The sequence below is a fragment of the Accipiter gentilis genome, chromosome 18 (genome assembly GCF_929443795.1).
Source record: "Accipiter gentilis chromosome 18, bAccGen1.1, whole genome shotgun sequence".
Classification (NCBI taxonomy): Eukaryota; Metazoa; Chordata; class Aves; order Accipitriformes; family Accipitridae; genus Astur; species Astur gentilis.
Window position 1 is genome coordinate 26,301,071 of NC_064897.1, and position 24,645 is coordinate 26,325,715.

The following is a 24,645-nucleotide window of genomic DNA, read 5'->3' on the forward strand; positions in this document are numbered from 1 at the left end:
AGCTGGGAACTCAAGACACAGAAAGAGGGAAAATGGGGTGCTGCAGTCGGAAAACAGCAGCTCTCCCTGGTCTGGCTTTAATTACCACGAGCAACCCTTCCTCCTCCTCCTCCTCTTCCCATCTTGGAAGAAGGCCCGCCAGCAGGCAGCAGCCCAGGTGAAAGGCTCCATCGCCGGCAGCAGGGAGGGGAGCAGACAATGGCGGGGGGATTCATTACAAAGGCATACATACATACATACATACACGCACACACACACGCTCGCTCGGCACTGCCGGCTGCCACATGGGCTGGCGGGACTCCTTAAGGAGGCAGCAGCTCCCTTCCCACTCTCCGAGATGCTCGACACCTTCCCCCTCTCCCAGCCCTGATGGGAAACAGATTCGGAGGAAAACGCCAGCAAGGCACTGGGCTGTCCAAGAAAGGGAGGGCTTTGTGCTCCACGCAAGCCAGCAACCTCACCATGCACCACACAGAGAAGAAGCCTTTTAGCATATAATTCCCATCCACCAAAGACTCTCTCTTTTATCTGCAATTAGCACATGATGTACCAGGCCTCGTTTAACACTCATTTTCACTGATTTAGGATTAAGGGGGATAAGACCAGAGTACTTTCTGTTAATGAATCTGAGCTCTTGCGCTCATTAGCAATTTTTGGTTTCCTCTTTTTCAAGCACGTTTCTAGCTTCCAGCCTCTCCCATTTCTTCCTATCACTGTTTCTAGTCTTCCCACCCCACGCACTCCCGTTTATTTTACCAGCCTCTCATGCCTATAGAGAAGCTGATCTCGCAGATTTCCAAGGAAGATGGGCAAGCTTGTTCCCTAAAACACACAACAGAATGCAGACCAGGCAGGAAACCTTGTCTGGAGACTGAACCAAACAGAGCAAGAGACTGTAGCGATGCTGAATTCATTCAGTGGCAATTACCAGCTTACAATACCGACAACATTTACTTTTCGTAAATGAGACAGAGCCCCAGTGAAATACGTTCACAGGTTGTGAGTAAGGCCCACTCCACTGCTTCGCTGCAGGATGAGAACAGCGTGGCTCAGGGTATTGTCCTGGACGTGCCATGCTCCTTCGGCCCCACACGCAGCCAAACCTGCAGTGAAGTACTGCTAAGGACCAGCCTAGCAAGCCAAATGCTCCCTCTGCAAGAAGCAGCACTATGCTACAGCTGAACCCACCTTCGCTGTCTTCCTCAACTCTGCATAAAAGGGCTATCCGTCATTCATCTGGAGACCCCAACTGAGACACAGCCCGAGCTCTCCTCCCCTACTGGTTATTTTAATATGCATCTTCTCTAGCATCAGCATGTAAATCCTGCAGCACAAAGCCTGAAAACCTACCCTAAGTGGTACATACTCTTAAGACAGTCACAATTCAAGGTCAACCAATACTAATAACGTATGGTCTTGATGCCTCCTTCCCCACTTCAGTAAATTAACAATTTCCGTGGAAGACAGATTTCCCTGAAGTCTATGAGGACATCCCAAACCTTTAAATGAGTTTATAGCCTCCTGTTTCAGCCAGTGCTCCAGCAGAATCCCATCCTTCCCAGCTCCGCACGTCTCCACGCCAACCAGCTCGTGCTTCAGGGTGCTCGGTCCTAGGCACGCACGAACTACACACACTTGCGTACTGGTGACCCAGGCACCTTTCTGCACCACGCAGACACAGGCTCTGCACGTAACAGTTGTGGCCGAGAGCACATTGCAATACAAGCCTGCGCAGGACAACTCTCCGAAATGTGCACACGCCAATCTGCAGCTTAGGGGCATACACCTCCATCTAACCGGGCACGCTCCGAGTACGCAGCAATACGCAAATGGACCCTGACCGCAGAGGCACAGCTTTTCAGCATCGTTCGCTAAACTAAATATAGGCACAGAAAGCCTCAGGAGATTTCTGCAGAGCTCTTCTGTCTCAAAACAGAAAGCCTTGGTCCAGAAAAAAAGGAATCGGTAATGGAAGGGACTAAATAGCAGAAGCAGAAAGTGGGGCTTGGGAGCCTGGGAAGATACCGTAAGACTGGACAGAGACCTATTTTTCAGCCGCTGGCAATCAATGCGAGATGAGAAACGGAAAGGGTCAAAGCGGGTGTCACTTCTTGCAGCAGACTCATTCCAAGCCAGGCACCCGCGAAAGCGCTGCCTCTTGCAGTGGGACACGCAGGATCTCGGTAGCAGCTAGCAAACGGGGATTCAGCCAGGGCTAAGGAAAGCCACGAAGACAGCATGCATCTAGTCTAAAAACCTGCAAAGCTCCACAGAAAAACAGCACTTGTGAAACCCAGATCTGAAGAAAAGTTCCTTCTGGGAGTCCTTCCCTCCACCCCCTTTGGGAATATCCCCCCAAAGGTTTCCAGCTCCGCAAGGCACTGCGGGGACATTATATAATGCCTAACTCCAAAGGACTCCAGCTCCGCGATGCCGCTCTCCTCCTCCTCCTCCCTCTACCCCCTCCCTCCGGTAGCGACTTGCGGATAACCATGCCAAAAAAAAATAAAAATAAATAAATTAAAACCCCAGAAACATATAGCAGCCTTAAAAGGCGAGCACTATCCGAGAAAATCCCCTTGCGAGGCAGGGGGAAACGCGATGGCCCTGGGTGCGCTCCCCGGGCAATGTCAGCCGCTTTCCCCCGGGGAGGACACGGGCAGCCCCGCGTTTACAGCTCCCTGCCGAGGGCTTCCCAGTCCTCACGGTGACCGGCAGCCGGACCCAGTAAACGGCTGGGAAGACGTTTTACCCTTCGTGCTCGGCCGGGATCCGTCGTTCGCCGGCGGGTTTAGCCTAACTCGGGAGCAGGAGCACCCGCGTCCCTCGGGCACCTTTTCTCCCTATGGATCACCACCACCAGGCTGCTCGGTCGGGGCAGGGGGACTGCAGGAACCCCCTTCTTCCCCAAAAGCGCCCAACCCAGCTCCCCGGAGCAGCGGGGCTCCCTCCCGCCCCAGCGCCGGGGCGGAGTGGGGGGGAAGGCGGCGGGGCAAAGCCCCGCTCCCGGCCGCTCCGTTCCGTTCCGTACCGGGCCGGGCCCCCCAGACAAAGCCGGGTAGGCAGCCGCGGCGGCGCGGTACCCGGCAGCCCGGGCCCACCCGCTAGCCTTACCTGAGTTACCATTTTCTTTTTCTCCATAAACCAAAATGGGGGAGCCCGGCCGCAGGGGGAGGGGGGGGGTGGGGAGGGGGAAGGGATGGGGAATTAAAAAAAAAAAAAAAAAAAGAAGAAAAAAAACCAAAATAATTTAAGAAAAAAAAAAAAAAGCGGCAGCCCCGTGGAGGCGGGCGGCGGCGGGTGCCTGCGCTGCGCTGCCTCGCCGGCGCGGTGCCCCCCGAGCCCTTTTTCCTCCCTTTCTTCTCCCGTGTTCCTCCCTTTCTTTCCCCCACCCTCCCTCCCTCCCTCCCTCCGCTCCCCCCCCCCCCGACTCAGCCAGATGGCTGCGGGAAGCACCGCCCCGAATGCCGAAGGTAATTAATGCGAGCCGGGACCGCCCCCGCCTCGCCCGGCTCGCCTCAGCACGGCACGGCCCCCCCCCCCCCTCCCTCCTCACCCCGCAACCCGCTGCAAAGCTCCGAGTCCGGCCGCCGCTCCCCGGGCGAGCTTTTCCCCTGAGCCTGCCCGCCAGGACCCCCCCCCCCCCCCCGGCCCCCCTCTCCTCGGGACCCCCAGGGCGTGAGCCCCCCAAAACCCGAGCTTGGGAACAAAAGCGCTGCTCCCCCCCCCCCCCCCCCCGGGGCCCGGTTCCTCCGCACCTACCATCTTTTCCCGGCGGGTCGGGTCTATAGCGGTCCGGTTCCCCCCCAGCCGGAGCTCAGGAGAGGGGAGAGAGCATCTCCCCGCGGGAGGATGCTCGGGGGGAGCTGTCAGCTCCGCACAGACCCCCCTCCTGCCACAAAGGGGGAGAACGCGTGGGTTACCCGGTGCGGCGGATGAACCGGAAGCACTATCCGTGCCAGGATCTGCATTTCTTTCATCATAAAAACTGGGAGATCGCTGGACTCCTTCCCAGCTTGCCTTTTTTTTTTTTTTCTCCCCTCCCATTTATCTTCAGTAAGCATCTGGCCTTCCAACACCTGAGCACGCCACGGTTGGCAGCGTTTGTTCTCCCGGCGACCCCGTAAAACAGACCGATACGCAGCCACCCCATTTGGCGGACGGGATCAGAGAGGCTCCGATTGATTCTTCCCAACGTCGCACCCACGGAAACCCACGGACGGGGTCCGCCGATCCCTCGGTCAGACATGAGGACTGCGCTGATGCTCCAGGGCTCATGACGCAGAGATAAACCCGCTCAGGCAAGTTGCCCCTCTGATGCGTCTCTTCTTGACACCTGGTACTCAAGAGGCTCCCCAGACTTTAGCAGCAGCAAAGCCAAATTACAGTGCAGTAACACTTTGCATCCCCACGCGTTCTCCTTTGCCTGAAGATGCCCAGTTATGATTTACACCCAAAAAAAAAAAAAAAAAAAAAAGCAAAGCCTAGTGGTTTTGCTTCATGGGCTTCTGCTACGGCGCTGCTCTCCAGGCAGCCCATGCTGACCCACGGTGCTTTTCAGTTTCCCAATTTCACTCGCTGCAAACTGACCTCTGGCTCACTCCCTCCCTTTCCCTTTCTCTCCTAATTCAGCAGAAGGCCAGCAGGAGCACGCATCCCAGCCCAGCTCACTCCTCCGGCATTAAAAGCCCGAGACCGAGACACGGACAACCCTTATGTCCCACCGGAGCACGGAGGCAGAGAGCCACAGGCCAGCCGCCCCGCGCGACCCAACGCTCAGCCGTGGTGTGGGCTCCTCTGGGAAGGAGCCAGCCTTCACAGCCGCTGCCCGCAGGGCTCCGAGTCAGAGCCCACATTTTTCCGAGTTATCTCATCCTCTCTGCTAACCTGCAGTTTATGATACTACAGGTTTACAGGCAATATTGTAAAACCAGGGAAAGTATTAGATTTTTTTTTTTTTCCCCCCTCCCCTATTACAAACCTGAGATTCTGGAGCACGATTCTGGATCGAGTGTAAATTCAATTTCAAAGCAGCCAAACCCACAGTGACATCCTTATACCTTTGCCACGCCAAAGCACCAGGTTTCAGCAACGTGCATCTCGTTCACCAGACATCTGCAAATCACTCAGGATAATCTCCTTATTCTCTCCACTTAATTTAATTATTGCGTTCACCGAGTCTCCTCTGTGCCATAGGGTTAACAAGTTCTTGTCCCAGATCTAGGGCCATAGCACAGACCTTCAGGACGGAGAAACAACATGCTACCACCACCTCACCACTGTTAACCAGGATAGCATCATTCCTGATCCATTTTGGCCTTCACCTTAGGAACCTCTAGAAATATTTGCCATCAAAAAGAATCCTCCAAGGAAAAAGAGGTGCCCAACCGCACACTGAACCCTCCCTTGCACTGCCTCCCACCACCCAGATGGTACGACTGCTTTGCTCATGTGCCAGCAGAGTGGGAATTCCCTTCAGTGCGATCTACTGCTGGTCTCCCTCTTTCATCTCCATTGTAGGCCAGAAAGCATCTCCTCCCCCATGCTTGGAATATATCCGCCTTTGCTCCTGTTTAGCGAAAGAAAAGCCCCAACTTCCAATGGATGTGCTCAGGCAACAAGAAACGCAGGTCTGCAGGAGCTCGGATTGCCACAAAAACAGCCAAAATGAACACCCAATACAGAGTTTCAAAAGCTTCAAGAATACCGTGGAAAAAACATGATCCGACACGGTTAACACTTGAGGTCTTTTGTCATCTTGGGCTCTACTGCAGCCCACAAAGCAATACCTGATAATGAACAAGACTGATAAATTAATTGGTGAATCTGTGCGACTTGCCTTTCCTCACTGAGGGCTGAGGGTTCAGATGTTGTCTCGTGGCCAAGTGAAGTAAGTTTGGTGGGCCTCCACTTAGCTTCTCCTACGTGCAAATCATGGAACCACCGCCCAGTTTACCATCGCTGTTTGCCTCCCTCTACTGAGCAAAACCAAAGGCTCAAACTGCAGAACAGGCTGCTGAAAACAACAGAGGAGCACAAGTAGAGCTGAAGGCTGGAAGCCTGAAGAACATGCAGCTCAGAGCCATGAGATCATCCCTTCCTACTTACTGCATTTATTCAAAAAGCAACATGCTCAGAACGGCTCTAGATGCCAATGCTTAGGAGTTCTCATGATTTCTCGTGCATCACAGGCACATATGCGTTGAAACTTCATTACCGTGCTGTGGAAGTAGCATTCTGAAATAACTATGGCAAATTTAACTAGTCGGCCTCTGCAGTGCCAGGACACAGCTTATCACCCTTATCAGGCCAGGCAAAGCTCATTGCTCCCACCTGAGCACGTCTGCGCCACTTCTGTATTCTTGTCTGTGTTCACTCGGATGTACACGATGGTTTTTTGGTGAGCTCCTATCATTTGAATTCTAATGGAAAATAAGCTGGAGAAAGATGTTTATGCAGCAGGTGACAGGACAAGGCCACTGAAATCACACTGGTGAGAGCACAGATGAAGAACTAACCTCTAGTCTAACCAAGTGGTCTACACGGGCACTTCCAAATGCTTGGGTTAGTTTAATACCCATAGGACTCATGGAAACGGAGAGAGAAGAGAAAGCCACAAGTACTCCGCTTTCCGTGAGTTTCAGGATTTGTCTTCCTTCTTCTTTCGCTATGCCTATAATTCCCCTCTGCTGCTAGGGTGGAAAGCAAGCACAGCCTTCAATTTTAACATCCCATTACCTGCATTTCTATGCTGGCTCAAGTTTAGATGGAGCAAACCTGCCAGCTGGATCAAGGCCAGAGGGAGGAAAAAAAAAGTTTCAAGTGCAAAGAACCAATTTATCAGGAACAAATCTTAACAACCAAAAGACACACTTCTGCTGGTGGATTCTATTCATGTGCGTAATAAAACCCCCGGTACAAGGTAACCTAACAAAATACTCTTTAGTGGCTATCTGACGTATCTTAGGGTAGATAATCTTCAGCCGCTAGTCTACATTTCACGTTTTCTGGATAAATTTGGTGCCTGCGAGGACAAGGAATGCTGACACTGAATAGCCAAGGACTGTGCAGAGAACATCATCTTTCAGTTGGCTCCAGAAGTATTTGAGCCTGACCCGTGGCCTCTGGCTTTTCCAAGACTCCACACGCCAGGCCAGCAAATCTCACGTGTGCTCCAAATATAGCCCCCTCCCCCAGCAGAAGCTGCAATACAGGCTTCGCCCTGCCCCGAGCTCTGCTCTCAAACCCACCCATTCCTATCACCCTACACATCCTCCTTGGACCTCCAAAAGCAAAAAGGTGGCGAATGAGACTTTGTCAGAGGTTTTGTGGGTGATTTCAGAGGAGGGAGAAGGCAAATAGGTGAGGAGCTGCTCTGGGTGGCTCGCCATGCCTGCGGGACAGGCTGCAGTCACACGTACAAGTCACATGCGCCCGGACAATGCAGTAAGGCACGCAACAACATACTAGTTTGCAGAGCATGGCATTGCTGTCAGCTCAACCCCCCTACAAGGGGGGGGGGGGGGGGGGGTGGGGGGTGGGATTCAGAAAAAAGCCAAAAACGCAAACCAAAACACACAAGTCTCAAACAACACAGACCTTGGAGTTAAAGCGTCAAACAGTACCGCTCACGTGCGGGAGCCTCAAAACCCTCCGCAGAGCCTCCAGGCTGCTGAGGCCTGGGATGCACCAAGCCAAGGAGCCCGGCACGGAAGCAGTGTCTTTCTACAAAACCAGCACATAAGCTTCAGTTCTGCCCAAGGAACAGAGAGCAAACACCAAGACTCTATAAAGTCGCCACCGTCCTTCTGCTTACCTGGACGACTGGGTATTGGTAATCCATACAATACACACCATACATAGCCAAAGATCCTCCAGCTAAAGGCCAAATGGACACAGGACTGGAAGCTTCAAACCCGAGTCTCCGTCTTTCAGCCTTGTGGGAAGGACTCTGGCAGCCCTGCGCAGTGCTTGGCTCGGGCCTCTGGGGCCACTCAGGTTGACACTAGCTCAGCTGAAAATAAAAAGGAGCTGCCTGGCTTGGCTCAGCTCAGCCCCTCTCTTCTGGGATCCAGCAAGGCAGCGCTCAACCATAGGCGGCAGAGGCTCCTAAAATTAGAAATCCCCTACTGAAAACGGCCCTGCAAGCCTCGACCGAGGAGCGTCCTACGGCTCCCGGGCAGCAAACAGAGCGACTGCCGGGAAGAGGGGGACCCAGGATCTTCGCAGCCACCGCCACCGGGGATGGGAGGAAGCAAACAGCATTTAGGATCTGAAAAGAGCATATGTTCTGGGCTCTAGGTGCGTCAGAGGGAACACTCCCAATCCAGGACAGGGAAAAACATATGGGACCGTTCCTCCCCCACCCCCATACCCTTCTTGCCGTCCTCGGCAGGGACAGGTGCTGGGATTAGCGTAGTAAAACCCTTTGGTGTCGGGGAGGGAGGGAGAGGGGAGAAGCCACATTGATATCTCGGCTGAAGGGATCTCTTTCACGAGGGAGTATGTGCCCGTATCGTTTAACGCCTCTCCCTCCCTCCGCACTTGAGGCGGGCAGGGACAGCTGCCGGAACCGGGGCTGCCGGGGGGAGCCGGGCTCCGGGATGGCCCCCACCGGCCCGGCCCAACGCCGGTGGGTTGCCTCCCTCAGCTGTTCCAGTCAAACTGGGGGTGGGGGATTAATTCTGCCACGGGGGGACGGTGAGCAGCGGGGAGAAGGGGGCAAAGTTGGGCAAGGCCAGTTGTTGCGCCCGTTTTAGGAAGCCCAACCTCCCTGTTCTCGGGGAGGAATCCGCTCCCTGACCGACGGGGACAGATGGAGAGCTGCCCGGACAGAGGCCGGCCGGCTCAGCCCGCCGGCCCTGCGTGCCGGACGCGTTACCGGACACCCCAGAGCCCACTGCTGATTCTTAGAAGACACGGTGTGTGGCTGGGGGGGACGGGACACACAACACGGACACCTCCTTGTAGCAAACCGCGTGAGGTTTCGGCCATCGCTACGCCAAACTGCACCGGGTTGACACTGGCCCAAAACCCGGGCTCCCGAAGAGTTAACAGCCCCAAACCACAAAGGATTCCCACCTTTCTCCAAATGGTGGCAATGATAAAACCCCTCCCTCCGAGGTTTCAAAAATAAGGATGTTACAGTGCTCAAACCCGAGATGGGCTACGCAAATTCCCACCCACCCCCCAATTTTAAACGCATACGGACGGGGGTTTTTTTGCATTTCTAATCTTTAACTTTTCTGTAGTGCTGCTGCGTACCACCAAACAGCTACCTCAGCCTAGCTCTGGGCTAGCTGCCTTTCCATCGTTACTGGTAATTTCCTCCCCCTCAGAAAGAGTTAAACTTAAGGTCTCGGGGGAAAAAAAAAAAAAAAGTTAATACATGGTTCATTATCTAGCACAATTTGCAGGTGCGGCACTTTGTAATTTAGGTAAGGGGTGCCTAATCCGCAACCCTCCGACCCACCCAGCCTGACCAGACAGCTCTTGGCTCGTCCTCTGCTCCCGTTGCCCTTTCTTTCCGAGACACCTCGGAGAAGGACAGCTAGGAGCTGGGTGAGTGGTTACAGCAGCTGCCGCCCACTCTCATCATCTTTCCTAAGGCCACGGGGCCGCTTCTTCCTTACACAAGGAGCATGGCCAATTTGGGGAGTATAAAGCATGACATTTTCTACATCTAAAAAAAAAAAAAGTTTCTATAGCCATTGTTTCTCTGTGAAGATTTGCACAGAGAGAGAAATTAATTGCCCATAAATGGGAAAGCAGCTATGCTTCTAGATCTCTTCACTGGGGAAAAAGGATGAGGCTCCCACAATGAACTTTCGGCTCATTCTGCCTTTGGCCAGTTTATTTCACCCCAGACCCAAACTAACTTTCTGAAGCTCACATTATGCCTCCTTCTTACCTTCAGAGGGCTGTTCAGCCACCTCTCAGCACTCCCCCTGCAAGCCCTGCTCTCGGACACAGTATCTGGTTTCCTCTGAACGACCAATACTTTTTTTTTTTTCCTTCTTTCTGTAACTACACGTTCAATAGGCGCCTGCCCTTCATTCTTATGCATAGCTCGTTACTATGCACTCAGGCAATTTAGTATCTCCAATAACATCTTTTTATGAAAAGGCATTAATTTATAAAAACCCAAAGTCTTTTCCACAGCCTGTTTTTTGCTACTCCATATTACTGCCCCAGGTTTTAAAACCAAATCCCTAACTAAGTTAAAAACCTTACATTTATTTCACAATCCAATTCTTGTCATTTCCAACCAGGCCTCAGGCGAATAAAGTGTTTCCAAATCCTAGTGCAGATATCTTTACTATCTATAAATAACCATCAGATGGGCAAAACAAAACAAGGAGGGGGAGCAGGGAGCACCACCTAAGCTCCTCTGTTGTTTTAACTACAGATCCAGATAGAACTGCCATGCTTTAAAGCTTTTGATGCAGATTTAAATACTCTGCCTTAACCAGCATTAAGATACTTGGGTGACACTTTGGTAACAAAGCATCGCACCTCCTGTGCCCCACAGAAAATTAAATTACAAAAACTAGTTTTAAACTTGTATATGCCAAGATGGATTCAGCAGGACTTTATTGACCAGTAATAAACTACTGAATTTTCTGCAAGGCTGGCCGTAATGGCTGGTTTACTGCTGCACACTGACTTGCAACAAATATTAGTCAAATGTAAGATGGCGCTGCACTCCATAATTTTATTTTGAGATAAAGGCCCAACTACATTACCATATAACCTGCTATGCACATGCATTTCCAGTAACACAAGTTAGGTAACTGCTATAAAATCATAGCCTTGTTCCTGCAAACGCTTACACATATGAATAATTTTAAAATTACAGAAATATTAAGACTGGAAAAGACCTCCTGACACACACAATCAGATCAACTGCTATCATACAACATCATCGAATCTTTTCATAAAATTTATCACGCTACATCTTAGAACTGGGTTTTGCAGCTACACTTCCCCAGCCAAAGGGCTGCTCTAGAACAGCACTCCCCAGCAGCTGGGGTCTCTGTTCATCTCCAGCTTAATGTTATTCCTGAGCAATTTCTGTTTATTCATTGTTCTTGTGCCAGTACCGTCTTCTGGTTTAACTGTATTTTCTGTTTCCCTTACGATTAACCTTCCTCATGTATCCCCTCTCTACCCATCTAAACAAGCAGCCGTTCCAGTCTTTTGCCACGACAGGTTTACTATTCCCCTATCTTTAGCAGCCCTTTCTTGCACCTGATCTAGCCTGTGCTCATCATTATTATTTTTTTTTAAGACATTACTCAGAACAACATTGTTAGCTCCTAATCCGTTTCACAATTCCAGCACTAAACTGCATCTTTTCTAGCCTCATTAGTAATTTCCTCTGTAGCACCGCATCAGAAGCTGTAGGACCTGTCTACAGTAAGACATGCCACCCCATTAAGAAAAATGCATGTTATCAAGTTAAGAAAATTGGTTATCTTAAAAACAGGCAGGCTGATATGGCACAACCCTATTTTGATGGATTTGTGTTGCCTTTTTTTGCGTTTTTCATTTGTGTACAAGCCTTTAATTAATATTTTTGTGTCAGCATACAGCTGAGGTTGGACTAACAGGTCTATTTACTCAGATCAACCCCCACCACCAATAGGGCTATTACGCTTGCCATTCTCCAAATATACGATAGCACTCCTGATTTGATAGATTAAAACTTGTATCAGATCTGCAACTTCTTGAACCGGTTCTTTCACTTTCAGGAATAGGCATCACCCTTCCCCAGGCAACCCTGCTCCCCAGCCCAGCCTGCACATCTTTGAAATGTCCAACGTGGCTGCTTCTGTGGTAGGTTCATGCCCGTTACCCATCCTGCCCTTGCTCCCATGATCAACTCCAACAGCAACAACAACAAAAAGATTTGTTCAATTCTGCAATCACGAGAGCATCCTCATTAACTACCCCATCCCCAACACTAAGCTGCCCCTCATCTTCCCTTCTCTCTAACTGTATTTTGAGAAACTGTCACTGATTTCCTTAGCAACATTTGCAAGGTTTAACTCAGCCTGATTTTTGGCAGTTCTCATTTTAGCCCTACTGACTTTAAAGGCACAGCAATCTCTGCTGATAAATTCTCTTTTGTAAATTCTTTTCTTGCACCCAACAGCCTTTATAAGGTGATTATGCCTCCAGTTAGGCTGAAGTTTCTTCTTACCAGTTTTTTTCCCCGTTTGCTTATATCATCAAGAATTTGTATCCAAAGTACCTCTAACAAAAAAAACCCAACAACAAGTAAAACCCAAACCACACACTTCTACATTCAAGTCTGAGTTTTCAATCCGGTTCCCTGGCTTCACTAAATATTTTGCTTCATGTATCAAAGCTTGCATCATGATCAACCCATCCAAAGGTGGGGACATGGAGGCTTCTGAACAGCTTGTTTTCCTGTAATAGTCATAGCACCAATAATTCACTCACCGTCTCAACAACAGGTGATGATGCTACAGTGACGATATCTTTTGACCCTATTATAATTAGTAGCATTTGTCCTCCAAGCTATATCTGAGAAATTAAAGTTTCTCATACTAATATTTATCTCTCTAATGGTACTGGGAATAACATCATTTCAGAGCCTCACGTTTGTATCTGAATCCAATCCTATGAGGGATTACAGCAGACTCAAAGTACTCCCTCTGGGACCTCTTTTACCATTCTTCCCCACAGCAATTTTGACCAGAAACAGATCCTGCGTTATCAGTATTACTCTTCTTTCTTCTTTACAGTCCAGTGCATACAATACAGCCTATCACCTTTTACATCTACCCTATCTGAACCACACATAATCTTGAATGCATGTTAAAGCCATGATTACTATTCTTGCAGATTGATATTATCCCTATAATATCCAGTTTCATGTTCTGCACCAATAGCTCTGGTTCCTCTACTTGTTATTTCTAATGCCAGAAGCTCAAAAAAACCCCTGATATGTTTGTGCACTCAGCTCCCAGCTCCCTCAACTATGAGTATCACCCATCTAGTTACTGCCGAATTTTATTATTCTTTTTATAACATTGAATTTTATTGTTTTCCATCTCCTACCTACCCATCCTTTTGCCTAGAGATACTGTTTTACATGCTACTGTAGCAGCATTTACCTAATTTTCCTCTTTCTGTGTACTAAGCAAGGCATGGAGATTACGCACGTTTTTCCCAACATTCTCAAAACCCAGTATTTTCCTTCACATGCACTGCTCTCTTTGATGTCTGCAGACTGAGGAGCATTTTTGGAAAATACAAGACCACAGCCCTGGGCTTTGCCTTCCCTGCTTTCTTCAGACTGCTTATAGCAAGCATGCTAAGTCACAATTACAATTACAGCTATAAGAACATAAGCTAGCCATAGCCTCTCTATGCTTGAAGTGCAGCCATGGTAGTTCCAGACATCTTCTATGTATTTTTATTTTTTTTTTTAAATTGCTAAAAACCGTGGTACTGTGGGGACACAACAATATAGCATGGAGCCCGAGATATTTCCATGCTGCACAGTCATTACACCACATCGATCTTTACTAAGGAAATTACACCAACAGTTTCATTTTATAAACTGAATTTATAAAATCTTTAGTATAATTCTCTGTTCTCCAGACAAATTAATCCAAGCCTTATCTAGTTACTCCCACTAAAGAGCTCTTACCTCCGCTGATTCTAACTCTTCATCGCTAGAAGCCTGGCTGATGCTCTTCCTCTCACCCACCAAAAATGGCATCTTTAACAATTAGCCAATCACTACATCTGCTAAACTGGGTCATCAGGGATCTGATGAGCAGCTTACAATATGTCTCTGCTTTTTAAAGACTGATGTAAATGTAGGAAACATGCCAGCAAGCAAGGATGCATTTTCTGGCTGGGTATGTGCTGATTTCCATAGCAGCTAAATAGATCAAGCGGCTCAGCCAGCTTGTACCGGTGTTAGACAAACAGCACACGGTACCAAGATTACATCTTTAGAGCTGCAAGAGATTCTCATTTTGCACCAATGCAAGTCCCATGTCCTGAACACAAAGGTGGCTTTCACTGACTCCAGGTGAGAATTTATACTGGAAAGTCATCAGTCCTCTATAGGCTACATTTTCTGGGCTGTATTGCTTGTTTGGTTTGAATAGGTGTAACATTTTTCAAAAAGCTGCATGGGATTTTTTTCTGCCCAGTTTTAATATAACCAACAACTAGAAAAATTACATATGGTCTAGTTGTTCTTTTGACCCTGAAATCATTAGAGATTCAAGTGGGGAGGATATAAATGTAGGCAGAGCATGCACAGGAAAGCTCAGTATTCCAAAATGGCAAGCAGAAGCAAAGATGATGACAAATAGGTGACTGCGCAAATTGTTTTTCCTCACATTTCAGAAACCTGGCAGTTTTACATAGGTGTCCTGATCTCAAGAGCAAGAAGATCTGGTGGTGGATCAGCTATGCAGGAGAGCAAATAACCAAGCCAGCGCGTTCTCTGCGAGTAAAACATGTTAAGCATGCAAATGCTGAAGATCAGGAATGAGATGCATTAGGCAGAAATGGAACCAGCAGTTCTGGGGGATGTGGAGTAGGAGCAGAAGCAAACGAGAGCGTGTTGGATTAGCGTAATAAGGACATCACAGGAAAGAATTTCAATGTGTTGGTAAAGCCATAGGAGCCACTGCTTGCCTGAACCCGGTCTGATTAGTTAGTGCTACTGATACCTCATGTTCATTAGGATTAATGTTCCTAAAACACATTAGCACAAATGAAATTACCAAAAATACACTTTGAATCCAAGGAAACTAAAATCCCTCTGGCAAAAGGCCTAAGAAGCCCAAAGCTAAACAAAGCAGTAAATACTAGGTTACGTGTAGCAGAGAATATAGCCCCATCACACTCACTGCTTCTGCCAAGGAAATACCTCAAGCAGACAATGGAACCTCAGTCATTACACATTCCAGGTTTCACAGAAAAAAATCATGATTTCAAGAAAATTTAAGGGAGAAGAATACCAAAGACAATATTTAATAGAATGGAAGCTCTGAAATAGCTCCTGGTCATGTCCTTTCCCCTCGAAGTGCTGGAGATCTCCCTTCTCAATCCTCTTCTGCGACACATTCTCTATTTGCTAGACAATTTACTTACGAGTGATGGAGCTTGTTTGCATCTGCCTCTACCGCTCTGAACACTCCCCACCCAAGCTCTGTAGTCCTGAAACTGATCTAAAATGGCTTAACAGCTAGGCGCTGTGCACACTCTAAATGATGGGCGTAAGATACCTGCATCTTGTTACCGCCCTCAGCTCTTCACTGCATCATCTACGCATAGCTTTTAAATATTAATGGTTTGTCTAGACTGGAAAACTAGCACAGCTTTAAAACACAATTACAAATACACAGCATAAAAGGACAGGTCAGAATTAAAAATAATTATTTCTTAAGTACCACTATTTTAAAAGCCTCAACAAACTCTGCTTTAGGAAGGACTTGGAAAACGGAGGCAGAGCAAGGATACCATGTCGGTCTGCTAAAGCACAATATTGCAAGACCTTTGTTTGCTGGACAACTGGCTTTTTTTTGTTTTGTTGAGCTTTCTTACAGCCATCCAGTAGAACAGTAGCATTCGCAAACTCCAGAAACCTACAGACCAAAACAGAACTCATGAAACCACAAGTCTGGATCTTCCTCAACCAGAAACTAAGCTCTCCGAGTACCTGATCTACAGAGTCACGGCTGTCAAGAGAGACAAAGACTCTTGGTGAAATTGCGAGAGAGTAAAGACTCTTGATCCTGAAGTTAGATGTATGTAGGCAGAGTCTTCCTGAAGTTGGAAGTACAGATCCTGGCCACACAACTTCAGCTGCCAGACAAGGAGCTGGAGTCAATTCAGGCAAAACTCAGATTGCCCAAAGTCTGTCTCTGAAATTATTACAAAGGAAAAATGTAAGGCAGCAATGAACACTCATCTGAAGTTTGAAAAATTCTCTGTCAGAAGACCGTGCTCCCAGAACCGAGGTTTTACGCACGACGCTAGCTAACGAGCTGGCTCCCAGAAAGGCAGCTTTAACAGAACAATAACTCACAAAAACATATTAGTGATTAAGTTGCAAAATAAAGCTGGCAGCAGTCTGGATATACCAGCGCCACAGAGAAGACAACTTCAACTTTCATTTCTACCCCAAACCATCGCTTTACACACATTACAAAACAGGTTTTAATTACACCATCCTGAGAAGACTCCAGCACACCTGAGTACAACATGCAACAAGTCCAAAAGGAGCTTCCAAAACCAGACAGGCTCCATCACCTTAGTTATTACCAGAGGCACAGTATAAAGGGGGAAAAGAAAGTATACACAGAATTTCCAGAAAAAAAAATAATATATCCGTGTGTTTGGCCTGGGCCTCCTTTCAAGGAGAACTCTAAGTGCTTGGCACTACTTCAGGAAGAAAGTAAGTGTACTTTTGGGCTAAGCCATTTGGCAAAGGCGGAGATCGTAGCACAGCTTTCTTTTGGGACCACTTGTGTACGCACTGATCTTGGTAATGCTACATGTCCATCAAAATGCTTTTTGCCTGTTACATGAAAAACAAAAAGGTGTCCAGATGCAGAATTTCAACATCAAAGACGAGAAGGAGTTTTCTCTTGGTAGTTTAGACATTACACGACAGCCACGCTCCCTTTCTATATTCCTTTGAGGACAGTGGAGAAAGAGGAAACAAAAAGAATAGCGTGGAGGCAGCTAGCCTTTCCTGCTAGATCTATCAGCTAGCTCCAGAACCTCAGTCAGAGAAAAGATTTGTCCGTTTCGTCTCTCATACTCCCACTTAGTTTTTCCACTTAACAAGCAGCAGCAGTTCAATTAGCTGATCCTTAAGGGGACAAAAAAGAAAGACCTGACTCTTCTACGAAATACAGCAGCTTAAGCCTGAGCATTTCTCCAGATCTATGCTAAGCCTAGAAAAATTACGGTTAATTCCTTAATTAAAGAAATATCTTCCTAAGAATAAATATTATTAAAAGTCACCAGATGGTAGTACCAGAGATACTCTCACCAAGTATTTTTAATTGAATGAATCACAAATTAGGCCTGGACTGCAATGGCGATTTCCCCCGTAGTGTAAGTATAGTTACACCGTTATCTCAGCCCCACCAGCAAGTTGCCACGTGGCAGCCGCGGGGCCGTCGGTGACGCCACGTGCATTCCCGGTCTATCCCAGCAAACGCTCACGGGATAAACCACTTTCGCCGAGGGTTTGAGCTAACACGTTTTACCTCGCCTTTGCCTGGGGTGAAGGGAGCACATGATGAGCTATCACAGAGAATTGCAGTACGTGGCCATGTCTCACTCATCTAAACCGAGTGCTCGCTCGCTCCCTAACGGAGATGGTTTTGGTATGGATTTTCCCCCCTACCTCGCCTCCCAGCTTATCAAATTGCTTCCATGTGACAAACTAAAATAGAAAAAGGTACTTGTTCCAAGTTAAATAGTGTCCACACAATAAATTATGCTAGTATCGACTTAAATTTATCCCTACCTTAGAGCGGTATGGCTTCCCAGCTACACAAACAAAAGCAGAATTTGGGGAAAAGGTTTTCTCAGGCAGCATTTTGCTCTTCTGACACAGGAGCAAAGGCATTCCCTGTCCAACTTGGTTCAACCAGAATAGCAGCGCAGCTGCCCACACACTGTAACCATGCAAGCAAGAAACAAAACATGTCAAAAATATTAAACTAAACTTTTAATTGAATGAAGTAAAAGAGAAATAAACAGGCAGCACAATCCACATGAGATAGCCGGGTCTGAGACTGCATTACCGGCAGGAACTGAGGAACTGAAGAACATCATGCAGGCAGGACCTTTAGCTGCCACAACAGCAGGTCACCAAAAAAATCTCAGCAAATCCTTTGGAAACAGTTCCAGCGTGGCAGTATACAGAATACGACACCTTCAGCAAAGACAATTTCATGATAGAAGAATTGCATCTGTCCATTCTTTTCTGTAGGCCTGTTCAAAATCTTGCTCACCCTGCTAAGCTTCAGATAAGGAATCCTGCTTTTTCCCCATTCCCATTTGAAGAGAAAAAAAATTTAAAAATCCCCAAATCAGGCAGCTCCGAAGAGATTCAAGAGCAAAATACCAGAAGTGCTGCAGTTAAGAGATTGGTGCATTTGCTGAGTGCACAGAAAGGATCCAGAAATAGCACGCAAAGTCGAGGTTTGGCAAGAACGACGCAGTTTACCCTGAATGAGGAAAGTCAGACACGCTAAATGAATGGTGACAGCAGCAAGTCATGCTTTAATGTAGGGAGTGACCCCAGGGACTACTCTTGTTGGGGCAGAGGTGCTGGTTATCGCTGTGTCCCTCCTCCAGTCGTTTTAGTGGAGAAGTAGAAGGCTGCGGTGAACAGAAGAGGTATGCTGAAGTTATGCCAGCTCTTAGGCACAAAGTAGTCTTCACATCACATTCTGCCTCAGATTAAGACAAAAATAGTAAAAGGCAGCAAACACCTAGATTTTGTTTGGTTGGGGTTTTTTTGAAACCCATCTATTTCTGAGAAAGCAGGAGTGATCAAAATTCTGGAAGTCCTTCCATTCTCACACACACCCCCAAGACGTGGGCACAGAGGTCTGCTGTGGGCACGTAAGCCAACTGCTACCCACACTTCTCCCCAGGAGCCAAGAGGACGGTAGAAAGCCTGACACGGCTCAGTCCAAAGCCCTTTCCTGCGGGCTAGCGTCAACTCCCAGCAAGTTCTAAAACAAGCCACAGCAGCCGAAACCCCTGGACAACAACCACCAAGGGCTTTTTCCCGTTGCACCACCTGCACGAACAAGATACTTGCTCTTCTCAGCAGCTTTCTGTGACCTCAACAAAAAAATTCATGCACGTTCATTCACCCCAATTTGCCACTGTCTGCTTCCTCTGTCCCAAAAACCAGGAAGCCATAAAGATGGTTACCTGGTTCCCATGAAAACCCTTAATCTCTGTTTTCTGTCGCTATCAAGAAATCTCTACCAAAGACTTGGCTCACGTACCTTGCACGTCTCTCCAGTAACTCTGCAGCGGGGGTAATCTCACTTCATGATAACGGGACTACCAACGCAAAAATTAACTGCAACCCCTTTGCATTATCGGCTTGGATATCAGCAGCACTCGAACTTCAGCCTCTACGGCTTTACGGGTCTCTTAGCATGAATTTAAAAGAACCACTTATCTCAGGCTAGAGATTCATGCATAGGCCAGAGTTAAAGTAGGGCAACACTTAAGCTGCATCTCAAGCTCACATTGTAATGAAGCAAAAGCTGCAACTTCAAGCTCTGAAGGGGCACAGCAGGCACACCTCCTGCAACCGCTCTGAATTAGATAGCTTCTGAGAAACTTGTGTGAATCTTGAAAATCTAATACAGCTCTACAGTCTGCGACTGAACTGCCTTAGCAGACAGGTTGAGCTACAGCATCCTCTTTCACATACATTACAGGGTCTTCGGTACGGTGCTGGGGATGAGACCCTCTTCTGCAGCAGGAGAATGCGGTAGATACGCAAACCCTGCAGGAAGCAAACTTCAGAACGGCAGATTGCCAAAGGCGTCTCTGGGCAAAATAAAGAAAAACCGTCACTGCCACCCAACTGCCCCAGATTGTCTGCAACAGAAGAGAAAAATAAGTAACCGCCATCAAGATGAAAACAAAGAAAATGACGGCCACATTAAAAAAAAAAAAACAAACAACAAAACCACACTTTCTGCACATTCTGTTCCTGACTTACCTTCTTTACAATTATGAGACAGATCCAATAACAGCCCCTAGAAATCCAGCTGTCACATTTTGATAGTTCACTGATTGCCCACATAGATCTAATTACGTCAGCCAGTCCACATGCCTAAAACCTCACGTGGCCACAGCCATTCCTCAAGTCTTGCCCTGCCAGAGGTCTGGAGAGTAGAAGCAAGAGCAACACTAGGATGATCAGATGTTTTCTGGAGCCACCAAGGTCAAAGTATAGGGACAAGAAGAAGGGAAACAGCTGCTCTACAGCTACAGACAACAGAATGCTTAAAAACCTAGAAAAATAATTAAACGAACTAATGAGCCATAGTTGGCAAAGGAACCACAGGTCAAGGAAGATACAATTCCTCAGCGGGGGGAGAAGTGAAGAAGGGGAGAAGCTCTCCCATGTCAGGGCAGAGAGGGACCAAGTTAGCAGCTTCATAGCAGAGCCGTGGCAAGGAAGGTAGAGAGAAAGGGACATACCAAGAGGCAAGGCGATTTATTCTGTAGTTTCAGAGCTGGAATAAGCCGTAGAAGATGAACAAAAGGAAATGTCTGCAGTGGATCCAAACAGGAGACAGGGGTGGGATGGCAATGCCACAGGGTTTGTTTTGTTATTGGGTTTGTTTGTTTTAAAAGGAAGTTAATAGAAAAACACCAGCAGCTTAAAATGCTCCAAGCGTACCGCCTGCCACTCCTCCTAGGTTATGACAAAAACTCCTGCCCTGTAATGAGAAGGGCTTCTTGGGATCCAGCAGCCCTCCGACTCTTCACCCCCGACTGGGGGGTAGAGGGGGTTCCCATATCAGCGGCTCGGCAGCACGGAGCTCCCCACACTGGCACCGGCCGCCTGCCCAATTCAGACCTGTAATCTCCCTCGACTTTGATTTAATGCAGCAATTACTGGTAATGTGGTTTGAAGGAGATAAATGCCCAGTACAGGGCTGGCTGGCACTGACGCTCATTCCGCTCATGATGCGAGAACAGTTTTAATTAAAATCCCCTTTATGATAAAGGAGCTGCTTGACTGGATGTTTCTGTGCAGCCCTGATACAGAGCCTCCTCCAAAGCGGATTAGAAATCAAAGTTTCCCCCTTCTCGCTACTGGCAACACACAGAAATAGGGAACACAGTCACCATGTCACCCCTCTGCAATTTCCTTAACCCTAGAACTGCTGGGAAAATGCCCACGTTTGCTTAAAAGCAATTGTCACCTCTTGTCATGGCTCAAAGTGTTTTCCAAAAACTAAGCACGAGGGCTGCTTTAATTAGAATAAATGCATCCAGAGAGCTCATCCTCCGTGATCCAAAACCGGTCTCCCCTCTATCTGGTTTAAAAGGGAATCAGCTTGGCTACTTCTATGACAGACCCATCCCTACAGCCTGCATTCTGGCAAGGAGGAAAAATCAGACCTGTGCTGCTCTGCCAAGATGGTAGGAAGTCGGGATCTGGCCGAAAGGCTGGAAAAGCAGAAGCCTCTTCTGGGTGAGGCAGAGCAGCACAGACAGGGAAGAGGGAAGGAGCAGCACTGCAAGATAAAGGCATAAAATTTGGCAGAGCAGTCAGGATCCCAGCACAGACATGTTCCAGAAATGATCTGTCAGCTCTTGATCGAGTTACAGCAAATGTAGGTGCAATTTTGGGTTGGTTTTCTTCTTTACGGTATAGGAAATACCAGAGATGAATACATTAAGCACAGCTAGTTTCTATTATTGCAAGTGCCAGGAGCAGATTGTCACAGTGAGAAATTGGCCTTGTGCATTACACAGAAAAGGCAGCGCTGGCTTTGCAGGCCTGCAGACAGTGCAATGTGAAGATAAAGAGCCTCAAGTCTGAATGCGTATTATTCCTCTCCTTAAGCCACCGAACACACGTAAACATAAAAAGGCTGATTTAAGCAGCTGAATTTCTCCATGACCTTCAGAATATATCTGCGGACCATGGGACTACCCAAGCCTTGTCCCAGGACCCCCCTTTTCAGAGAGTTTGCCCCATCACCCTAGGAGTGCTCCATGTTCCCTGACACGGTCTTCTCCTCCAAAGCTCTCAATACCAGGGTCAAAGGCATTCTGTTCCAAAAAATCTTTTTCTTTAAAATAAGAAAGCAATTTGAAAGTGGGTCTCATGTTCCATGATTCCCTACCCCCTTCACAAAGCACATTATCAAACAACGGATGAAAAAAAAGAAAAATCTTGGCAGAACCAGGAGGGATTCAGCACAGCAGCGTGACTAGGTGACTCCACAGGAGTCTGAAGTGGCAGACGCCAGACCACCAAAGGCTGATGTGGCACCACTGCAGTGGTGAAACCAGCCTTCAGGAGCACCTCGGTCCTCAACAGGATGAATAAAGGGTAAAAACGCCGGGTCAGAGACAGCAACATGAAGATTTAATGCGGTTTTGCTGGTCCACAAGGGAAAAAAAGTGAAACCAAAAAAGGCCTGGTATAATTAACAAGATTAAAGGGGGATTTAGGATCAGGACAGAAAAGCAACGGGCCAGATTGATCCTTACAGGATTAAAGCTGGAATCCTACTAAGAGTCCAGTGGTTGAGAGATCAACGCAATGTAATGGGATTAAATCAACATCAGCTTTTGTTTTTACACAACTGAAACCCCAATGCCCGTTCTTCTACCGTTTTAGATAAGCGGTGGAAAAGTTGACTGGTACCTATAGACAACTGGTGTGCCAGTCTGCCAGGCACTTCCCCCTTCAGCCCTCTCACAGCAGAAGAGCAATAGGTACTGCTGCTTTCAGAAACAAAGGGGAAAAAAAAAAAAAAAGTGGTTTATAACAAATTGTCCAAACAGTCAAGAAAGCTGACCATTTACCAAAGACTGTGTTCCGGCCAGCTCTAAATTAACTCCTATCAAGGGCGATGGGATCACCCCAGGACTGACTGATGGGAAAGCCGGGAGGACAGTCCCAGCTGCATTCAGCCATGCTGCCGACGGGCAATTGGATTTTGATATTGTCTTTTCCCAGAGAGGAACAAAGGACACAGTATACTCTGTGGAACATATCAGCAAACACATTTAAGACAAATTGTCGCATGTCCCCGTTGCACAACAATATACAAGAATTACAAAAGTGAGAAAAGCCTCTTTCAGCATGTATCATTTGCATTACAGCTGGTGCAACACATGCAGGCCAGCTGCACCTCTATTCCCCTGCCCCAAAGTTTCCAAAGCTTGCCGGTAATTTGAGTTGGTAGCTGGGGGAAGGGAAAGAAGGAAACGGGACAAGGCACTCGGTTCTTTCTAGGTATGTATACTATTTTTAAAGTTTTTATTCTTGTTGGAGAGAAAAACATGCATGTTTAAATGAGAGGGTATCCATCACCACCCTGCTTGGCTGAAGAGGGAAGGGGTGTTTATTGCACACCTGTTCGCAACGGCTAAACAGCTGCATTGAAGAGCAACACTCCCTGTGCAAGGAAAAAGCATTAAAGCATCTCGTATTTCTACAGCACTTCTGATTCCTAAAGGTGTTTAAAAACAGCAGTTACACGTACACCATATACACTCCAGCAAAGTTTTTGCTGCCAAAGAAAAATTTCCCCAACAGTGAAATTTTAAAATGCAGATACCGTTCATTTCTTAAAAGATGCCACAATCAACAGCCTCACCTATGCTGAATGTGCGTCTCCTTTTCAGCTGGTTAGACAAAAAAAAAAAAGTCATCGGCATTCACTGCTCCTCCTCACTGAAGCAGCAGCCAAAATCTCAGTGTAATAAATCGGGGTGGGGGGCAGAATAGCTGAAACTACTGCTGGATCCAACAGGCCTGTGAGCAAAGCTACTCGGCAACATTACTGAGGTGGTCCTGATGGAGCTACTTATGCTGCCAAATAGGCTTTGCCACCTTCCTGAGAGATGCTTCGTCTTTACTCAGAAGGGTTCTCGATCCAAAAGGTACGTCATGGATGCAAGCAGACAGCACCGTAGTGATTGAGGGTGGGATGAAAAAAGAGGCCGTTAAAACAGAAATGAAAAGTTAAAAAATAGCAACAGGCAGATCACACTGCACATTTTCTTCTTTCTAGCCACGTATACATATTTGAATTTCAGCATTTTTCTGCATTTAAACTTGTTTCAACACTAGATGATTTATAAATTATAAAGAAAATCCAGAGGAGTGTTCCAGTATCATCCCATGCCAGCTCCTTAAAGCACAATGAATAATAATCCCTAAGAATATCTAAAAACATTGTCATCCGGTCAAAGTATTTTCACTTCATCGTTGTCTTAATGTCCAAGATTCAATTAGAGCATTGTGTGGGGGACAGCATGTTTCATTTGAGGCAAGAGAAAAACTAACTGCCTTTGCCCTGGATTCGACTACAGACCCAAGAACCATCTGGTAAAAAATGAGCCAGAGCATTGTGGAGGCAGTATATTAGTCATGAGACATAGGACTCTGAGAACAATGAAACCTAAATTTAAGGGACAGAGGAGGGAAACTTAATTACTTGTTTAAGCTTCTTCACAGCTTTGAGGAATCTTCAACACTTTCAGCAAAAAAATTTAGCACCAGAGGGCACAAAGCACATCCTCCATTGATTTCTTAATTTTCTGCATGTCTGTTTTTACTTCCAGCATGTAACTATCTGCACCGGTCCATCAGCACAGCCCGCCTCTCCGATGCACAGCCACAGGATGCATCGTATTGCCCTCAGTACAGAGTACCATCCAGAGCCGCAGTACTGCGGATACAGACCGCAGATCCTCCTCCGAACTGACAACTCCCTACAGAAAACATTTCATCTGACCCCACAACCTGACTGAAACTCCTGCTGTACCCAGTAGCCCTTGCTGAAGGACAAAGTGATCTCTTCCAGCTAATCGCACAAGCCATCTAATCATAAT

General features: G+C 47.4%; 1 protein-coding gene across 10 annotated transcripts in view; it reads right to left on the bottom strand.

Annotated features, from left to right (window-relative positions):
• The window catches only part of RBFOX2 (RNA binding fox-1 homolog 2), a 173,325-nt gene that overhangs the window by 82,846 nt on the left and 65,834 nt on the right, over nucleotides 1-24,645 (bottom strand). Inside the window, exon 1 of one of the 10 annotated variants that reach the window (XM_049821584.1) lies at nucleotides 3,115-3,157. The exons of 8 other annotated variants lie outside the window; for them this stretch is intronic. In XM_049821584.1, coding sequence (XP_049677541.1) covers nucleotides 3,115-3,141 — 27 coding nt within the window. In that variant the 5' untranslated portion in view covers nucleotides 3,142-3,157. Of the gene's footprint in view, nucleotides 1-1,499; nucleotides 1,563-3,114; nucleotides 3,158-24,645 lie in introns of those variants that run through there. One more of the 10 variants, XM_049821585.1, reaches the window with a different exon arrangement.